The sequence below is a fragment of the Taudactylus pleione genome, unplaced genomic scaffold, assembly GCF_031769625.1.
Source record: "Taudactylus pleione unplaced genomic scaffold, aTauple2 ptg001427l, whole genome shotgun sequence".
In the NCBI taxonomy this organism is placed as follows: Eukaryota; Metazoa; Chordata; class Amphibia; order Anura; family Myobatrachidae; genus Taudactylus; species Taudactylus pleione.
In genome coordinates this window covers 331,842-353,527 of record NW_028285826.1, presented here as the reverse complement: position 1 = coordinate 353,527, position 21,686 = coordinate 331,842, and the positions used below count along the sequence as shown (strand labels likewise).

Genomic DNA, 21,686 nt, shown 5'->3' with positions numbered 1-21,686 from the left:
CATTAATGATAACTAAGATCTGCTGTTGGACTCTACCACTCTGCTCATTTTTATTTACATGAAAACTTTTTATAAATGAAAACTGTTATACCTAAATGATTTGATAGATATGGTGTAACCATGTATTTGACACCATAATGTTAACTATTATCAACATGAAAATAGATAATTGATAAATAACAATGTTATTCCCTTCAATTGTTTTTTTTACTACATCTTAGAAGTGCAATGGTGTTTGAAAATTACACCTCCGTCACAGACTTTGTCCTGCTGGGTGTGACAGACCTAGCACAGCTTCAAGTGATTTTGTTTGTGTTTTTCTTGATGTTTTATATAATAAACTTGATAGGTAATTTATCTATTATGGTGCTCATCATTAAAGACACAAGCCTACACACACCCATGTATTTCTTTTTGTGGAATCTATCATTTCTTGACATTTGTTATTCTTCTGTGACTGTTCCGAAAATGCTGAGTGATTTCATGGCCATGGAAAAGATCATTTCTTTTGCTGGCTGCATCTTGCAACTGCATTTCTTCCATTTCCTGGGAAGCACAGAAGTTATGCTCCTTACGGCAATGTCATATGACAGATATGTGGCCATAGGTAATCCTTTGCGTTATTCCAACATTATGAGCACTGGAGTTTGCCGAGGTTTGGCAGCAGGCTCATGGATGACTGGATATTTCCACTCTCTGTTACACACAGTGATGGCTGCAAAGCTTCCATTCTGTGGACCAAACTTGGTGAAGCACTTTTTCTGTGATATAAAACCAGTGCTAAACTTGGCTTGTGCTGACACTTCTCTCAATTTGAAACTTCTTACCAGGGTCACTGGAACACTGGCCACAACCACTTTAGTACTAACTCTTCTCTCTTACGTATTCATCAGCAAGTATCTCCTGAAAATACGGACAGCGGAAGGTCGAAAACGTGCATTCTCTACCTGCAGTGCTCATCTTACTGTTGTCATTCTGCTATATGGAACAGCTATTTTTACCTACATACGGCCATCCACACAAGAATCTTTGGATGAGGACCGAGCTGCTGCTGTCCTGTTTACTGTCATAACTCCAGCATTAAACCCGATTATATATACACTGAGGAACAAAGATATGAAGACATCAATGAAGAAAATCGTAAATGATTTCCATATAAGACTCATATACATATAATAGCAAGTTGTATGTGTGTAAACATTCAATAAACATTTCAGAGATAGATAATGACATTAGTTTTGCTATTAGTCTGTTTTTTTCCTTTGTATATTATCAATTATATTACATTGCTATTCTGGTATGTAGTTACTATGTAGTGAAAAATACAGCAGTTATACAGATTGGATTACTCCTAGAGAATTTGCTATTATCATCTCAGATTAAATTGATCAAGCAGCAAATTTGTTAAGTCACCACTTTTTGCCATGTTTTGGAATGGTTGACAAACCGATAGAAATATTACAGGTTAAATGACTGCAAAAGTTTTGTTTTCAAACCCAACTCGTAATGATTTTTTCTTTTTACATTGTAAGAATTCAAATTGATTTTTGTTAACAATTTTTTTATCAATTTGTTTTCATGTTATTATTTTTATGCTTTGACCACTTGTTCTTTGTATTTACACTATTGTTATATGTGACAGTGAAACTGTTGACAATTTTCTCTGATACTAAGTCAATTATTTTTTTTACAATCTAAACCTATTTCTTAAGCAACTGAATAACTTAGTTTTTGTACAAGTGTAGTTGGCTGTGTCTGCTTATAGGAGACTAAACTCAAGGGCAATCTCTTGTACTTCTGTCAATTAAAAGGAACTGACTTGTCCAGAGGTTCCCAAATGTGGTCCTCAAGGCTCCCCAACAGTTCAGGTTTTAGAGATATCCATGGTTGACCACAGGTGACTTTATTAGTACCTCAGTCAATTTGATTTAACCACCAGTGCTCAACCATAGGTATTTCTAAAACCTGTACTGTCGGGGAGCCTTGAGGACCGTGTTTGGGAACCTCTGGACTAGACTATTATTTTTTTTAAAGTGCACAGCTTACTTTTACAAATGAGTCTACAGAAGGTTTTCCGGATAATTCTTGGGTATTTAAAACAAGTCCTGATATTCATGACCATAGCGTCATTAAAATAGTTTGTCTGTTTCAGTGCTGGACATTCCATCTTTATACAGATATTTTTAAGCTGCAGTTTCATAAAGTGCAGGAAAATAAAAAAAAATGGCTTGGAAAAAGAATTGTCACTGGCCGGTGAGATAGCTGAAATCACACACTATTAACTTAGAACAGTCTACGAAAAATATAAAGACTGCCAGTTTCCAAATGTTGTAACGACAATATGTCGTAGGTGAGAAATTTATGAAAGGCCTCCTTATTTAGTCCTCTGGTGAGCAATGTGGAGAAGGGTTGTGTATGGGATCCCAACAATCAGAATGCTAATGGTCAGAACCCTGACAGCAGCACCCTGGATTTAAGTATTTTAACCCTTACCCTAACCCACCCCTACAGCAGCCTAACTCTAACCGACCACACCTGCAGCCTAACCCTAACCAACCTCTCCCACTGCTTAACTATAACCCACCCTTCCTGCACCCTAATCCTAACCCTTCCCTTAGTGCCTAACCCTAGCCCAACCCATAACCTTAACACTAAATACAGACGGGACCTGTCAGGATTGTGACTGTACAATAGGCATATTTCTACTTAAAAGTAAAAAATCCCTCCAGCACCTAGCCAGACTTCGACTATTTTTCTTGGTTTTGGGTAGTGAAGCAGCTGAGAATTTCTTGGATATTTTAGCAGCTCACAAGATGAATCTGCCTATCAAGTCATTATACAGTCTTGTTTATGGTTTGGATAGCCATTTGCTTTCTGGGAAAATATATTGGCTGCCCAAGGATTTGAGACACCAGCTGGAGGTGTATATACTGGTCACAAAATCTTCAAAGATAATGAATCCTAGGCAGACTTGGTGGTGTTTGTTTTTCACTCAGTTTGAATTTCATATTGTTTATACCTCAGAATGTTAGGTCTAATGCACTATTAAAGATTTCTTTGCGGGAACATCAGGAAGCTTTTTCAGTATTTTCATGATTCCATCTAAAATGATTGAGTCCGGACTAACCAAATATCCTTCTACACAGTTGTAGGCTGTACATGACCAGGTACCTGCTACCACTCCATCTCATTTATTGTTTGTACTAGAGGCATTGAGACATCTGTTCTCACAGAATTCAGACTATTAAAATGTCTGAGCAACCAGGTACACTGTATCACTGAGACCATGACACTCCTGTTCTGTCTGGTGGTTTTCATTAAACACTGAAGTCAAAGACTTTGCTCTTACTCATCAATCTTGTACCAGAATAAAGTTAGATGACTATGTGGCAATTCATACCTTTGAACATACCTAATGCCCCTTGGACTCTGAATTTGTGACTATATCACCTATTAACTTTATCTTAAATGTATTACTGTACTTGGGTAGAAGTTAACCACTAAGATTTATTATTTTGTACCACTCTCTAAATTTGTTTGGTTCCACTCTTTATACAATATATGTGTAGATGACATGTGAAACATAATAATAATAATAATAATAATAATAATAATAATAATAATAATAACATGTAAGATAGTGGAACTCATTCTGTGGTTTTATTTTATAGATCTTTTTGTGGAGTATTATATATAATTAAATTTTCATTGACTTATTATCTTCAAATTAATGGATAAACTAAAGGGGTGCAACATTTACTGGAACAACACATAAGATGTTAAATTTCTAAAGTTCATGATACCAGAATTGCTTATCGTAAAGTGTCTTCCAGATTCTACAGATTTTTCTGTGACTCCGGGATAATCCCAAAGACTACATCATTTTCCATAGCACTGTCTCATCCTAAAAATGATAAGATTTATTGCTCATTTAATATAATAATATAAGAAAATAAACTTTTCAAAGAAACATGATGCTTAACATTTAAAATCATTTTAAGTTACAGTAATGATCAAAGACCTTATAAATTTAAGAGACATAGGCCCCTATGTCTATCCGCATTTCAAATGCAGATTGTAGTGTTATAATTTCACCTACATTCGCATTGCGAATTTAGAAATTATCACAGTGACAGTGCCTCCACACATGTGCTGACGGCATCTATCGCTACTCCCCCCCATGCAGCCACCTCCATAGCTGACACTTACCTCTGTAATCGGTGATCTCTCTTCTCCGGACAGCTGGTCGTGGGGTCTCCTGGACTGTGACCCCGCTCAGCTGTGCTGTAAATTGAGATTTCAGTTTACAGCACAGCTGACTGGGGTCACAGACCAGGAGACTTGGCTACCAGCTGACCGGTGGAGAGAGCTCACCAATCACCGATCGGACCCCTGGCTGCGGGTAAGTGGGTTTTTTTTATTTTTTTAGCTATTCTTTTTTTGTTTTTTTCAGTGATCAATTTAGACAACAAAGATGATCAAAGGGGATTGGCTCCTGGCTGTGCTCTGCTTGTCAGAGTGGAGCAGTAGTTGGAGAACCAGGGGGAACCCTGCTTAACTCCCATCTCTATATGGCGTGTTATAGCAGGGCTCCCATCATGTATAGTAAATTTCAGGCAGATCGCATTTCCCATTTAAAGTATGGGAAATGCGATCTGCTAGCTAAAGAAATGCATGTTAAAAGGCTTGGACTAGTTTTTTTATGAAAACTACTCCAATTGTTCTTTGATATATTTCAGTGAAACTAAAAAAATGTGAAAAGGGTGTGAAAACACAATTTTTCACATTATTTTAGCAAATAAAATATTGATAAATAGAGCCCATTGTAATTTCATCTACCAGATATATCAAACTTCAACAAATAATTAGAAGATGGGATTTTCGTTATAAAGCAATGTAACGGATCGGATATTACTTGAAAACTTAATAAAGAGTAAATACTATATATACACCGTTATCCTTTACAAAATATTTTTCTGCAGGCAAATGAGATAGATGTTGTTTTCTAACACTTATGCAATCAAATCCCATTGGGTCTTAGCCCTTAGTAAGGTCCCACTACGTTCAGTCCTGTGAGATTTTTGACAACATTTAATCTCCTTCATGACCGGCAGGTGATCGTTACTGTAGTCTACAGCTTAAGGAAGTCACTACATTGTAAAAATTCATTGAATTTACAGGTTACCTAGTGGGTTAGCAAACAACAGATGTTCGATTTCAAATTAAATTATAAGAAGGTCATAGTGGAAAATGTGAAGTAGAAAGCAAAACTATTTGGACCATTATAAGGTAAATAGAAAGTATGGTAATATGACTAAATCTTTTATAAGCAACTATGTAGACCTGATGATATTAAGGCTATTTCTTTACTATGGAATGTAGTCTACTATTAGACTGCACCATTTGTTGTTTTACAATATTACAAAAAAGCATTGGCAAGATAATAGTAAAAAGTGCAAAACATTCAACTGCTCTGTACTTTTGTGATTTGGAAAAATAGTATAAAAATACTTTACTTATTTTTAACCTGGAGTTGTGTAAAAACAGGGACTTATTGAAATTAATCATTGTTTATAACCTATTCGGTTATGCCTGAACTCAATAAGTTTATAAGAGATGTTCGCTGAACCCCCTGGTGTAGTTGTTTTGGAAAACCACCTCAGGTGTTTTGGTTTTGGATCTGGGTTTTAAAAAAAAAATAGTAAAAAGCTTTTAAAAACAGAATCATGTCACTTTTTCAATTCAAAACCCAAAATTTGGAGTTTATTGTCATTTATCATTGTTTATTCTATATTTGGTTATGCCTAAACTCAATAAGTTTATTCAAATACTTTAATTGTATTTTTATATTTGTGAAGTAAGTGAAACCTTACATAGTGCAGCTAGAAAAGTACAGTGTATTTAAATGTTTTTGTAGTACTTTAAGCTTTTTTATTTTCAAAGAATGTATTCTACATTGCCTACTGCCCACAACAGATTGGAAATAAAAAGAAAGATAAGTGAGTGACTATGATTAAAAAGAAAAGAAAACTAAAAAAAATACATGCAAATTAATATTAAAATGGTACTGGAGTATTTTTTTTATTCATAAAGTAATACAATGCTATTGTCTTGTGGTATGAGATCTGTTTCGTATCTGTAATGTTGGACTAATCCCAAATATTAGGTTTAACTCAGTGGTATATTAAAAATAAAATATTAAGGTCCAAATTAATTTATCCACAGGTTTCGTTACCATGTTTTACTGTGGGTTGAAAATCTGCAACTGTGATTTTACAATATTCAATTAGAAATAAGTGAGGAGTTAACACGGATTTAGGACCTCATTCAGAGCCGCTCGCTATTTGCGGTCGTTCGTTCTAAAACAAGGGGTGGCTATTCAAATGAACCATTCGCACTTTGCGGTCTGTTCACGCCTCTAAGTCTGAAAGAGCGAGCAAAACTTGCGGTTGTAATTTTGAAAAATATGCCCCCTTGCCGCTCGCACCATACGTCATGTCCGCTATTTATTAGATTAATCGAGTACATCGAACAGCGTATGAACTGCTCGCTATTCTTGTGGCAGGTTTTTTCAACCGCTATTTTGCGAGCAGTTCTGAGTAAAAAAAAAAACAAGTGACGTGGTCAATGACGCTGCTGTATTAATTATGCACTCCCTTAAAACGCCCGTTTTGACCTTTAAGCACGCCTGCATTCGAATTCCACACCCCCGTTTTCAAGCACCTTCCCCTGTTACCACCCACATATGCCTCCTTCTGTCACTCAAAATAGCAGGCATTCGCTATATAGCGAACAAACGATTTTCGGCCGCACTGACTGGTTCGCGCATGCGTATTAAAAGCCGTACGCATGCTCAGATGTGCGAACATCGGTCAGAACGAACGTGCGGCCGCTTACGAGTGGCTCTGAATCAGGGCCTTAGTTTGGAGCCCCTAAGTAGGTAAAAAGTAGGGAAAATCTTTATTTTCATGTAAAAATTCAGGGTCTCTGTGCAGAACCTCTGGTACACCCCTCCCAATGAATCATCATGCAATTTGAGGCATTTAAATAACATAATTTGGCCAATAATAATGGGTTGGGTATGGGATGCCGGTGCTAAGGATCTCGGCGATTAGAATCCCAAATCCAGCATTCCGACTTGGTCACAATGCCGATAGACGGAGGTAAAAATATTACCCTTCCTATTACCCTAACCTCCCTTCCCACAGCCTAAACCTAACCCTTCACCCAGTAGCCTAATCCTAACCCTCAACCCCTGCTGACTAATTCCTACCCTCCCACCCTAGTGCCTAACCCTAACCCTTCCTTTAGTGCCTAACCCTATCTCTACTCCTAACCCCAATACTTACTGTTGGGATACTGGCGCCAGGATTCTGACATGTGTCGGGATTCCAGTTCCGGCATTCTGAGCACTGGCATTCCAACAGGTTGGATAATAACTACATCCCAATAATAACATGTAATTTTTAAAATGATTTTCTGTAACAAGTTCAAAAGAGGGTTGAATTACATTATAAGGAACATGTATTTTGCGTTTTGAACTTCTAGATGAAATTTACAAGTATCTTTTCCCAATATATGAAAAGTCAAATACAGACATATTCATGTACCCCAAATAATGTAGAGACTTTAATTTGGGGAGCAAACTTAATTACTGTCATGTTTCTACTATTAATGAAAATGGCAAAAAAGCAGCCATTTGACACCTTTTTAGAACCTAAAATATTTTGCTTACGGTCACTAACAGCCTCCTATACCATTATCCAATCTCATATGTCACTCTTTTGGAGTTCAGCATGATTTATCCACTTTTAAATGCTCTTCCCCCAAGTCATGCTCTGTAGAATTCCCACTTGACATTACTGTAGGTTAGGTGAACGGCTTTTACAATTAAATTGTTGGACACACGAGAGCGCGTTTGATGAAAATAACTTATGAAGTGCCCTGTAATGTAACCCATGACTTCCGAGGATAGCCCATAAGTTCAAATTTACAGTTGGAAACAAATGCATGTTACTTAGAGGCAGCTATGAAGACAAGGTGAGTAAAATAGAATTTTTTTTTGTGAAATATTGAAATATTTATTACAAATTATTTAAACATGCAAAATATGTAATGTTAATGGTGTATCACTTAAACAAAAAATTATAATTTTCATCTGTTTCAACTAGCAGACAGGGAGTGCCTAACTATTTTACCAATAGAGATGGTCAATGAATAATCACCATTTTCAACTCTTACTCAATTATCATAAATTTCTGTAAGTTAGTAGTGTAAAATAGTGCCAGATTAAGGCTTGTGGGGCCCAAGGATAACTAAGTTGTAGGAATCCCCTTCTAGCCACATGGAGCCTACATCACCCAGACACACGGAGCCTACAATCCCCCCTCTTCTCCAAGCCTCACAGAGTCTACCACCCACCTCCCTTCAAGCCACACAGAGCCCTACTGCTTCCATCCTCACCCCTAAAAACTTACCTCCCAATTCTGGCATAGCTGCTCCCTAGTCCCTTCCTCAGAGCCATGGACATGATGTGTCACGTGATGATGTTGAAGGGACTCTAGGGCCATTCTGTGCTGCTGCATTCATTAGAACTCAGAGCTGTGGCAGCTGAGCTCCTATCCAGGAACAGGTGCTGCTGGACACCTGTTTTTGGCAAGGTCATAAAAAATATAAATAAAATACTTTGATTTCAGCAGCATATTTAGCACTTTTGAGAAATTAGTTGAGGATAGTTTACTTCCTGCAAAATATGCTTCCAAAGACAGATCTCCCAATATAGCACATTACAGGCACATCCTACTATCATTTTGAATATGTGAGCTCCATTGAATTAAATGATATTCCAGCTGTAGGACATAAACAAAAGCAATTAAGTAGGTGGCACCATTAATGATAACTAAGATCTGCATGAAAACTCATTTATATATGATTTTTTATATATGCTTTTTATATATGAAAACTCATACCTAAATGCTTTGATAGATATGGTGTTACCGTTAACTGTTACCAACATGAAAATAGATAATTAACAAATTCTAATATTATTCCCTTCAATTGTTTTTTCACTGCATCTTAGAAGTGCAATGGGGTTGGAAAATTACACCTCCATCACAGACTTTGTCCTGCTGGGTGTGACAGACCTAGCACAGCTTCAAGTGATTATGTTTGTGTTTTCCTTGATGTTTTATATTATAAACTTGATAGGTAATTTCTCTATTATGGTGCTCATCATTAAAGACACAAGCCTACACACACCCATGTATTTTTTCTTGTGGAATCTATCAATTCTTGACATTTGCTATTCTTCTGTGACTGTTCCGAAGATGCTGAGTGATTTCATGGCCATGGAAAAGACCATTTCTTTTGCTGGTTGCATGATGCAACTGCATTTCTTCCATTTCCTGGGAAGCACAGAAGTTATTCTCCTTACAGCAATGTCATATGACAGATATGTGGCCATAGGTAATCCTTTGCATTATTCCAACATTATGAGCACTGGAGTTTGCCGAGGTTTGGCGGCAGGCTCATGGATGACTGGATATTTCCACTCTCTGTTGCACACAGTGATGACTGCAAAGCTTCCATTCTGTGGACCAAACTTGGTGAAGCACTTTTTCTGTGATATTAAACCAGTGCTAAAGGCGGCTTGTGCTGACACTTCTCTCAATTTGAAACTTCTTACCAGGGTCACTGGAACACTGGTCACAACCACTTTAGTACTAACTCTTCTCTCTTACTTATTCATCAGCAAGTATCTCCTGAAAATACGGACAGCGGAAGGTCGAAAACGTGCATTCTTCACATGCAGTGCTCATCTTACTGTTGTCGTTCTGCTATATGGAACAGCTATTTTTACCTACATACGGCCATCCACACAAGAGACTTTAGATGAAGACCGAGCTGCTGCTGTCCTGTTTACTGTCATAACTCCAGCATTAAACCCGATTATATATACACTGAGGAACAAAGATATGAAGACATCAATGAAGAAAGTCATAAGCGATTTCCTAATAAGACTAATATACAAATAATAGCAAATTGTAGGAGTATAAACATTGAATAGACATTCGGAGATAGATAATGACAGTTTTGCTATAAGCCTGTTTTTTTCATTTGTATTTCAGCCATATTATTACATTACTATTTCGGTATATAGTTACTATGGGATGTAGATGAAATCCCAACTGTCGAGATGCCGACGCTCAGAATGTCAGCACTGGAATCCCAACACCAGTCATAATAATGGCACCGGCATCTCTACGGTAAGTAGTGGGGTTAGGGCGATGGTTAGGCACTAGGGGGGAAGGGGAGGGTTAGGCACTTGGGGGAGGTTAGGTTTAGGATGTGGGGAGGGAGGGTGAGGTTTAGGGGTAGGGTTAGGATACTTACCGGCAGGGGTTGGTATCCTAACCTTGTAGGGATGCCGGTGTTGGGATTCTGACCATCAGGATCCCGAGTGGCAGCATCCTGTACTCAACCCGTTACTATGTATAGAATAATACAGCAGTTATACATATTGGATTCCTGTTAGTGAATTTGCTATTATCATCTCAGGTTAAATTGAACAAGCAGCAAATTTGTTAAGTCACCACTTTTGCCATGTTTTGGGGTGGTTAACAAACAGCTAGAAATATTACAGATTTAATAACTGCAAAAGTGTTATTTTCAAACCCAACAGGTTACAAATAATATTTTTTACATGTTAAGAATACAATTTGATTTTTTGTAACATTTTTTTTATAACTTTGCTTTTCATTTTATTTGTTTATGCTTTCATTTTGTTTTGCCCATATGTGCTATGTATTTACCCTATTGTTTTATCTGCCACTGAAACTGTTGACAATTTTCTCTGATACTATTAAGACAATTATTTTTGAAACAATCTAAACCTATTTTTTTTAGAAATTGAATATCTTTAGTACAAGTGTAGTCGGTTGTGCCTGCTTATAGGAAACTAAACTCCAAGGCAATCTCTTATACTTCTATCAATAAAATGGAACTTGTTATTTCAAATTTAAATTTATCTGTCTAAACTACGTATTCTTTTTTTAATGTGTATAGCCCACTTTTATAAAGGAGTATACAGAGGGTTTTCTGGATAATTCTGGGGTATTTTAGACACAAAACAACAAAAAGTAATCCCCCAGCACTCAGAATGAAATCAGCAATAAGATTTGAAAAACTACATGGTGGTAGATAATTCATAGATCTCAGTTGCATATATTTGCAAAAATATGTCTAAGCCTCCAGGCAACGTCACAGCTTCTCGATTACGGGAGGTCCCTATCACTTGGTCACAATCTGGGGAAACACTAGGGTTAATTTGTTGGGAGCCAATTAACCTTCCAGTATATTTTTGGATTGTGGGAGGAAACCAGAGCACCCAGAGGAAAGCTACGCACCACAGGGAGAATATACAAATTCCACACAGTTAGGGCCATAGTGGGGATCGAACCCACAACCTCAGTGCTGAGGCATAAAACACTAACCATTACACCTTCTGTTATGTGCAGACTCTGACCAAGTGATAGGGACCTCCAGTATCAGATAAGCCATGATGTGGCCTGGAGGCTTATCTATATTTTTGTAAATATATGGAACTGAGATCTCTGAATTATCTACCACCATGTAGTTTTTAAAATCTTATTGCTGATTTAATTCTGAGTGCTGGAGGAATATTTTTTGCTGTTTCTTGTATAGTATAACCCCTCCCTTACATACACCCGAGTGATATTACCGAAGTGATTGAGCAGCAACCAACATGTATTGCTGTATTTTAGACAAGTCCTAATATTCATGACCATAGTGTCATTAAATTAGTTTGTCTGTTTCAGTGCTGGATGTGCTTACTTTCTACAAATATTTTTAAGCTGTATTTTCCTAAAGTGCAGGAAAATACAAAAGAAAAAATATCTAGTAAAAATAACTGTCACTGGCCGGTGAGATTGCTGAAATCACAATCAAACAGCTTAGAACAGTCTAGAAAATCTATAAATATTACCTGTTTTGGAATGTTGTTATGACAATATGTCATAGGTGGGAAATTTATGAAAGGCCTCCTTATAGAGTTTTCTGGTGAGCAATATGGAGGAGGGTTGGATATGGCATCACAACGGTCAGAATGCCAACAGTCAGAACCCCAACAGCAGCATCCCGATGGTCAAAATGCCAATGGATTTAAGTATTTTAACTTTACCCTAACCCTGCCCCTAACCCAACACTCCAACAGCCTATCCCAAAACCATCCCTCCCGCAGACTAACCATAACCCTTCCCCTGGTGCCTAACCCTAACCCTCCCATTAACCCTAAAACTTACTGTCAGGATTCTGCTATTGGTATTGTGACCACTGGCATTCTGATGGTAGGGATTTTGACTACCTCCCATGGAGGAGAGGGGAAGGAAGAGCCACAGCATCAGAACAAGGGTACATAGAAGTCACACACTGTCCATGTGACAGTGGGGATGCAGGCCAGGGACAGTCTCATTGAGATGTACAGACGTGTTGTCACACATCTAGCAACAATATGCCATATAGCACAGCAGGCTTGTCATATCTACATACATTTTTTCTACACTACAAGTCGCATTAAACATAAAGAGTGCCATGTGACTCGGTAGCACAGAGCATCTTTTCATGCGACTTATTACCTTTAAATGGTCTTATTCTCAAAATTATATGTACAGGATGCAGAAACAGCTTCTGCAGATTAAAATGATATGTTGCATGCCTATATTCTGTGTGCGACTGCGGGTGTATCTGCATGCAAAATGCTACATTACAGTGTCAGCGGCTGTAACACTGTAATGTAGCATTTCACATGCAGATATGCCTGGTGACTGGGAGGTGGCTAGCAGTTCATGCAAAAATGTTCAATTAAGTGTGCATAATATGGGAGTGTGGCGGGCATGTTAATTCAAGTGGCTGCGTTCTCAGACGCACAGCCATAAGCATTACACTGTAAGCAATACACATACTCTCTTTTACATTATTTTGGTAAAGCTTTCATTATAACATAGGATTCCAGCTTTATAGGGGTTATAGTAGGCTTATATGATTCTGAAAATTACTTAAGGATCACTCTTCCTTTTTTACATTATTAGTACCATACAATTATTTATATATTAATATAAGTATATGTCAGATAATAAAAGTTTTCAAGGTACAGTATATCTAATAAAATACTATTTTTTAAACTATTTATAGAACTGACATAAATGTGCCTAACATTTGTCTTTTTATATGAATAACTAATAAATAAAATAAAAATATGTACACTACCGTTCAAAAGTTTGGGGTCACTTAGAAATGTCCTTATTTTTTTAAAGAAACTGTTTCTTTCAATGGAGATAACATTAAATTAATCAAAAATACACTCTATACATTGTTAATGTGGTAAATGACTATACTAGCTGCACACATCTGTTTTTTAAAGGAATATCTACATACTGTAAGTGTATAGAGGCCCATGTCCAGCAACCATCACTCCAGTGTTCTAATGGTACATTGTGTTTGCTAAGCGCATTAGCAGACTAATGGATGATTAGAAAACCCTTGAAAACCCTTGTGCAATTATGTTAGCAAAGCTTAAAACAGGTTTGCTCATTGGAGAAGCTATAAACCTGGCCTTCCTTTGAGCTAGTTGAGTATCTGGTGCATCACATTTGTGGGTTTGATTATACTTTCCAAATGGCCAGAAAAAGATAACTTTCATGTGAAACTCGACAGTCTATTCTTGTTCTTAGAAATGAAGGCTATTCCATGTGAGAAATTGCCAAGAAACTGAACATTTCCAACAATGGTGTGTACTACTCCCTTCAGAGAACAGCACAAACAGGCTCTAACCAGAATAGAAAGAGAAGTGGGAGGCCCCGGTGCACAACTGTGCAAGAAGACAAGTACATTAGAGTCTCTAGTTTGAGAAATAGATGCCTCACAAGTCCTCAACTGGTAGCTTCATTAAATGGTACCCGCAAAATGCCAGTGTCAACGTCTACAGTGAAGAGGCGACTCCAGGATGCTGGCCTTCTAGGCAGAGTGGCAAAGAAAAAGCCATATCTGAGACTGGGCAATAAAAGGAAAAGATTAATATGGGCAAAAGAACACAGACATTGGACAGAGCAAGATTGGAAAAAAGTGTTATGGACAGACGAATCGAAGACTGAGGTGTTTGGATCACACAGAAGAACATTTGTGAGAAGCAGAACAAGTGAACAGATGCTGGAAGAGTGCCTGACGCCATCTGTCAAGCATGGTAGAGGTAATGTGATGGTCTGGGGCTGCTTTTGTGCTGGTAAAGTGGGAGATTTGTACAAGGTAAAAGGGGTTTTTGAATAAGGAAGATTATCACTCCATTTTGCAATGCCATGCCATACCCTGTGGACAGCGCTTGATTGGAGCCAATTTCCTCCTCCAACAGGACAATAACCCAAAGCACACCTCCAAATTATGCAAGAACTATTTAGGGAAGAAGCAGACAGCTGGTATTCTGTCTGTAATGGAGTTGCCAGCGCAGTCACCAGATCTCAACCCCATTGCGCTGTTGTTGGAGCAGCTTGACCGTATGGTAAGCAAGAAGTGCCCATCAAGCCAATCTAACTTGTGGGAGGTGCTTCAGGAAGCATAGGGTGACATTTCTTTAGATTACCTCAACAAAATAACAGCTAGAATGCCAAAGGTCTGCAATGCTATAATTGCTGCAAAAGGAGAATTCTTTGACAAAAGCAAAGTTTGAAGGACAAAATTATTATATCAAATAAAAATCATTATTTCTAACCTTGCCAATGTCTTGACTATATGTTCTATTCATTTTACAACTCATTTAATAAATAAAAGTCAGTTATCATGTAAAACACGAAATTGTCTGGGTCACCCCAAACTTTTGAACGGTAGTGTAAATGATAATAAAATATTAGCCTATTTGTTCACCTCGTCACAAGAATTCTGTTTTTCCTTTTTGTTTGCCATTTATCACAATTGAGAGTTCATACGGTAGCACTTCTTATAGTGATTTGAATGACAGTAATATATATTATTCTGACACTGTCTAAATATAAATGTTATATAACAATTATAAACAAAAATAAACATAAAACCACTACATTAACCTCTTCTCTGCAAAGAAGGAGTGTGAACCGTCATCCACATATACATCAAAACAGTGGACATGTGCCCCATATGTCATCCGCTTAAGAGGGGGGTCCATTGAAGCAAAACAAAAAAATGAACTTGGGCATTTGTATAGAATGTACCTGTAGAATTGTATAATGTCCATTGGTGGTGTTGTGGAAAGTCTGACACCATGTGTAATAGAACATCTCACTATATAATAAGTATGTATTTTTGACCCACAACATTTAAAAAAAAAAATAAAGGAAAAAACACAGATATGAACACAGATACGATTTTTTTTCTATTTAACGGAAAAAAAAAAAATTTGCAAGGTTTGCGAAAATGGGGGTTGGGTGAAGGGGAGGGTAGGAAATATGGAGGGAGGATACTTAAATTTTATATGTAACTAGAATAAGGGGATAAATTATTATTATAATTATTATAGTTGGAATTAAATTTGAGTGAAAGATATGCTATCTCCCTCTCCATCCCTTCCCTCTTCCCTTTTCCTGTCCTTCTCTTATAAAGTAAATGATGAAGATGTATTATTCATTCAGATGTTTTATTCATGAACACCACATGGTTTGACTTAGACAGGGGGAATATATTGATTAATTTTGGAAATTGGACTAAGAGGTCTAGGAAATCAATATTTAAACATGAATTATGACAAAATGTTTTGGTGTATTTTGGGGAAAACAAATAGATGTATATATGTTATACTGTATAAATTTAGGCTTTGAGATATAGAGGGGAGGGGGTGAGGGATGTGGAATGGGGATGAAGAAATATTATATGGATCAGGCTAACCCTTAATGAAATATTTGGTCCTTTTGCAATATTATGTTCTTGGCAAAAAGATATAGAACGGTGGCCTGGCAGGCATTGAAAGTGGATGTGTCCTCTCAGAGCTCCTGACCGGCATCTACAAAATCTTATTCCCTTCACCCTCTACCTGCTCCTGGTGACCCTTACCCGACCCTGCTAGTCCCACGCCACCTCCTTATCCCGGGTGTTGTGATCCTCAGAATCAGAGGACATCTCCTATGCCCCTGCCGGGTTGAGGCCCACACATCTACCTGAAGCCGGGGCCTCGATTTTCCTCCAGACCCGGCATGTCTCCTCCCACTGGCGGCACCCCTGAGCCCTCCACCGTGAGTCTCCTGTGAGCCCACCGCTGACCCTCTCACCTGTGAGGCGGGCCCCTCAATCAGGCACTTGCTCTCTGCAGACAATGGTCCTCCATCCCGGCATACGCGACCGGAAGTGCCCGCCTGCGGCTTCCCTGACCATGCTGCCAGTGGATTACCCACCTTGGAGCCTGATCACCTGCTCTCGGTGGCTCCTGTGTCTGACGGTCCAGCCGCCAGGTCCTGCACCAGCTGAGCTCCTGTTCCACGAGCCTCCCTGGCCCCTGGTCTGTGTGGACTGCCCTCCGCCTGGTGCCCTGAGGCCGAACAGCTGTCCTCCTCCCTGACGCAAGGTGGTGAGTCCTCTGACCAGTTGGGACACCTCCTTCCATCTCTCCATTGTTTTTATTTTACCCCCTCAGTTTTTATATAGGGGTATTATTTTACTTGATATTTTTTGTTGTGTATCTCATTCTCCCTATTTGCTTTCTCTATGTGCTTTTTGCTCATGTTTGGTATCAGAGCTACCCCTTGTGTCAATTTTCTATAACTACACTCCAGTTCTGCTAACTCTAATTTAAAAAAAAAAGAATATATATTTTTTTATTATTACTCCAGTTTTGACAAACTATGTTTACTGATTTTATTCTAACGGTGACCTCTGGTCCTCTAATGATTTTTCCTTAAGTCTGCTTCCTATCCCTCTTGGCCCCGAGCTATGCCTGCGGAGCAACTCTTCCCCTATTAACTAAGCCTGCTACTCCATCACAAGATGCCTAAAGGAGGTTAAAAAATGTCCAGTGGTGACCTCACCTCATTCCTCACTAGGCACAACACATCTGCCCACCCTAGACCTGCTACACCTGAACACTCTAATGACCACTTGGGTTCGGAATTTGAGGATGATGATCTTGCACCCATCACCCGACGAGACTTTTTCTCCCTACTTAAAAAAGTTAAAGAAATGAAAACCTTGGTCCAAGCCCTTCACTCCCTGAAATCCAATATTGCAGAAATTGGTGGCAGAACTGACCAACTTGAAAGATGAGTAGAGGTGGTGGTGATGTTCCAGCATTCTTTCGAGACTGACTTCCATCAAATGCGACAAGACATCTTCCAATTACAGGAAGACCATGAAGATCAGGACAATAGGGCGCGGAGGAACATTTTAAGAATTCAGGGGATCCCGGAGGAGGTTGAACAAGCACATCTTGAACTCTACCATAAACGTCTCTTTACCAAGCTTTCTCCTGAGACACCTGAGGATAACCTCCTTTTAGATCGTGCCCATCGGGCCTTACGTCCTCATTCACAAGATACCTCCCAACCCAGAGATGTCGTTCTCAGAATGCACTACTTTACTGCAAAGGAGGTAGTCATGAAGGCAGCTCATCAGCTTGACTCTGTATCCTTTGATAATTCCACCCTACAAATCTTCCAAGACCTTTCTCTGATTACATTAGCCAAACCCAGAGATTTCAGACCCATTACTTCCCTGCTTCGCCCAAACAACATCAAATACCACTGGGGTTTCCCCTTTCGTATCCTGGTTTGGCATCAGGGAAAAATGCTGGCTGCCAGATCTCCCAATGAGGCCCAATCTTTGCTGTCTGAACTGGGTATCCACATGGGACACAGTTATTCTTCTACAACACCTGCACTCCCACAGCGACAGAGAATGACTCCTCACAATCTGGAGTGGACCACTGTCCCCTCCTCACCGGCTTCCTCAGTTCCACCTCCTGTGACTTGACTTCCGTCATCAGGTTTCTTTATTGTTTCACAAATTAACCCTTGTTGATACAATGACCTACATTGGTCGTTATTTTTGCTCAATCAATTTTCTGAACACTCCAAATTTATTACAATATGTTTATCAATGTTATTTCAGGGTGCCTTCTCCCCAGGTTTGTTACTATGTCTTTGTGAGTTGTATTTTTAGCTCTCATTCGGCTTCTCATGTTTTTCTAGTATTAATACATGAGAATGATTCACCCTATAGCTTAGTCTATTTTGCCACTCCCATTGTGGCTTTATGCATATTTTTTGATTGTTATATATGCTGTTTTATATGTTTTTCTTTCTTACTGTATTTGTTTGATTAATACTGTATATATCTGTTATTGGTTTCCCCCCCTTTTGTTTTTCTTTTCAGCTTTCTCTTATCTCTTTACTTTTTTGCTCTGCTTGCCTTTTATTATTTTTTTTCTCTCTAATTTTCTCCCTCAGGTTCCCCAAGAGGGATAGATTCCCAAACTGTCCCTACCTCCACTGTGATGTCTTTTTTAATGCCTCACCATGCCCCCTTAGGGCTTTCAGCTCTTTAGCTGACCTAGGTGTCTCTCAGAAATGTAGTAACCTTCCCTTTTGTCAGCGCAATTGGTCCTGGCCTATTTTGCCAGATGACCAACCGACCCCTCTCTTCTCTCCTTTTCCCTCTGTTTTTCCTTCTCCTTTTTCCCTTTTGACTACGACATATCCTGGTTTCTATCTCTTATATTTAGGCATGTTGCCTTTACTGGTTACCCATGGGTCTCCATGTTCTCTCTTTTAATGTAAAAGGGCTTAACAGCCCCCCAACACATGGGAAACTCTTTACTACTCTTAAGCTTATAGAGCCGACCTGTTTTTCCTTCAAGAAACCAACTTTTTGTACAATTCCCACCCTGAATTACGCTGTAAGCCATATCCAGATACTTTTCATGCCTGTGATCATAATGCTAAAAAACAAAGTGTAGCAATTCTATTTGCTCACCACCTCACTTTTGAACCTATTGACACCCATGCTGATAAAGAAGGCCATTTCCTCATATTAATTGGGAAGCTTAATAATACTCTATGTACACTAGTAAAATGTTTATGTCCCTAATCAACACCAAAATTTTTTTTTAGCCAAATTAGACACTTTTCTTACTCGAGTATGTCAAGGGGAACTCATTGTTGCTGTCGATTTTAATGAGGTTCTTAGTCCCGCTTTGGACCCTTTTGCTCCTGCTGCCTCAGCCTCTTCCTTACTGACTTCCCAACACTCTAAGTCTCTCCTCCATCTCAAATCCATGCTCCTGTGTGATTCTTGAAGAGTGAAGGAACCTTCTGCGCACAATTATACAGTTTTCTCTTCACCCCACAACTCATATTCTCGTATTGATATGATCCTGCTCAGCCACTAGCTTGCTTTAAATCTCCATTTAGCCCTTATTCACCAGCTTATTTGGTCTGACCACTCCCCTATATCTTGTGATATTTCTTTCTCGTCCTCGCCCTATGACGTGGCATCTGCATGACTCTCTACTACACAACCCTGAGATAATAACCTGTCTACGGACACAAATTTCTGATTATTTTGCTCTAAATGATACTCCAGATATTTCAAGATCTACCCTCTGGGTGGCACAGAAAGCGGTCCTGCGGGGGCACTTGATCAGCATGGCCTCCAAAAACAAAAAATAATCTCTCACCCAGATTAACAAACTCTCCATCAAACTTCAAAACCTGGAATCACAACATAAATTATCCCCTGATCCTTCTATTTTATTTGAACTCTGAGTGACTAAGTCCAAATTAGATTAGCTTTTTTCCAAACAGGTGGCCAAACGCCTGAAATGGCTTCACCAATCCTTTTATGAAAACGGGGATAAGGCCGATAAAATTCTTGCATCACGACTTCGATCTGCTCGGACCCATTAAAATATTATCATGATCCGTGATTCTCACCACCAGCAGGTTTACGATCCTGTGGCCATTAGAACTGCCTTTCAATCCTACTACTTGGATCTGTATAATCCCCCCCCCCAGCTACTCCATCTCTTCTATCTCATTCTAACTTGATTTCTGATTTTCTTGTTAGTTCCAAACTGCCCAAATTGTCTTCTAGTGCTATAGATTGAACAGACTATAAAATCTAAAAAAAATGGCAAATCCCCAGGTCCTGATGGATTTACGGTGGCTTATTATAAAAAACTCTCAGATCTGCTCATTTCTCATCTTCATACTCTCTTTAATAAGGTTCTTCAGGGTGACCCTTTCCCTTCTGAAATGTTGGAAGCTAGAATTGTGGTGATTCCCAAAGAAGGCAAAGACCCACTTAACTGTGCTAGCTATAGGCCTATTTCCATCCTTAATTTAGATTTGAAAATATTTGCTAAAATTCTGGTGAACCGCCTGAATCCATTTCTCTCCTCCCTGATTCACTATGACCAAGTGGGATTTATACCAGGTTGCCAGGCGAGGGATAACACCAGACATGCTATTGATCTTATTCATATTTCGAACTCCAGGAGATCCCCTACTATTATACTCTCTCTCGATGCTGAAAAAGCATTTGATAGGATCTCCTGGGGTTTCATGAAAGCCGCTCTTGAAGCCTATGGCATGTCTGGTGACTTTCTCACTGATCTCCTGGCGCTATACTCTACCCCCTCTGCTACAGTCCTGATTAATGGTGTTCCCTCTGGCCCAGTTACTATTAGTAATGGCACAAGACAATGCTGCCCTATATCCCCCTTGGTGTTTGCCCTTATAATTGAACCACCGGCCTCCCACATTAGATCCCACCCTGATATTTGGGGGGTCCAAGTAGGTACTTTGGAGCCTAAGATTTGTCTCTTCATGGACAATATCCTACTATCCCTGACCCAACTGACAATTTCTCTCCCCAACCTTTTTTCTGTTCTTTGGTCCTATAGCACTGTCTCTGGGTATGAAATTAATTACTCCAAATCAGAGGCCATGCTGCTCCATGTCTCCCCGCAGGATGCTGACACCCTCCGAACTAATTTTAATTATAAGTGGCAACCCAAAAACTTCCCATTATGACTCTCTTTTTCATGAAAATTTTCCACCTCTCCAATCCAAAATACAGGCTGAGTTAAATTCCTGGAATCATCTTATTGTCTCGTGGTTGGGCAGGATCATAGCAGTTAAAATGAATATTATACCAAAATGGCTTTATCTTTTCCAGACACTCCCCATAACTGTTCGCGCTGTTTTTCTAAGTAATATTCAAAAAGGCCCTTGTTCGTTTTGTTTAGAATCACAGACCCCCGAGAATTGCAGTTAAAGTTTTGGGAAGGTCGGTTGAGGGAGGTGGGAGAGGCCTCCCTAATGTTAAACTTTATTATCTCACCTCCTATTTCTCTCATATTGTTGTTTCATACTCTACCCCAGGTTCTACTTCATGGTTGGACATTAAATCAGCCTATATTACTCTTCCAGACTTAACTTCTTTGTGGGGCATATTACCCGCACACTGATCTTCCACATCCAAATTACTCCCTACTATCAAATGTAACTTCAAACTCTGGGATCTCTAGTCACATAAAAAGAATCTTACTTCACCAGCATCCCCTCTAACTCCTATCTGGTATAACCCCTGTTCTCTCCTGGTTCCTCCACTTTGAGGTCCGATAATTGTATTGATGCAGGGCTTATATTCCCCACTGA

At 39.0% G+C, this 21,686-nt stretch overlaps 2 protein-coding genes across 2 annotated transcripts; both read left to right on the top strand.

The window, feature by feature from the left end:
* The first annotated feature begins 228 nt into the window (after positions 1-228).
* LOC148442645 (olfactory receptor 12D1-like) lies at positions 229-1,176 on the top strand. The gene has a single exon (XM_088463683.1). The coding sequence runs from the start codon at positions 229-231 to the stop codon at positions 1,174-1,176; it is 948 nt and encodes a 315-aa protein (XP_088319809.1).
* A 7,910-nt stretch (positions 1,177-9,086) lies between these two features.
* On the top strand, positions 9,087-10,034 carry LOC148442644 (olfactory receptor 12D1-like). The gene has a single exon (XM_088463682.1). It carries the CDS (start codon positions 9,087-9,089, stop codon positions 10,032-10,034), a length of 948 nt encoding a protein of 315 aa, XP_088319808.1.
* The last annotated feature ends 11,652 nt before the right edge of the window (positions 10,035-21,686 follow it).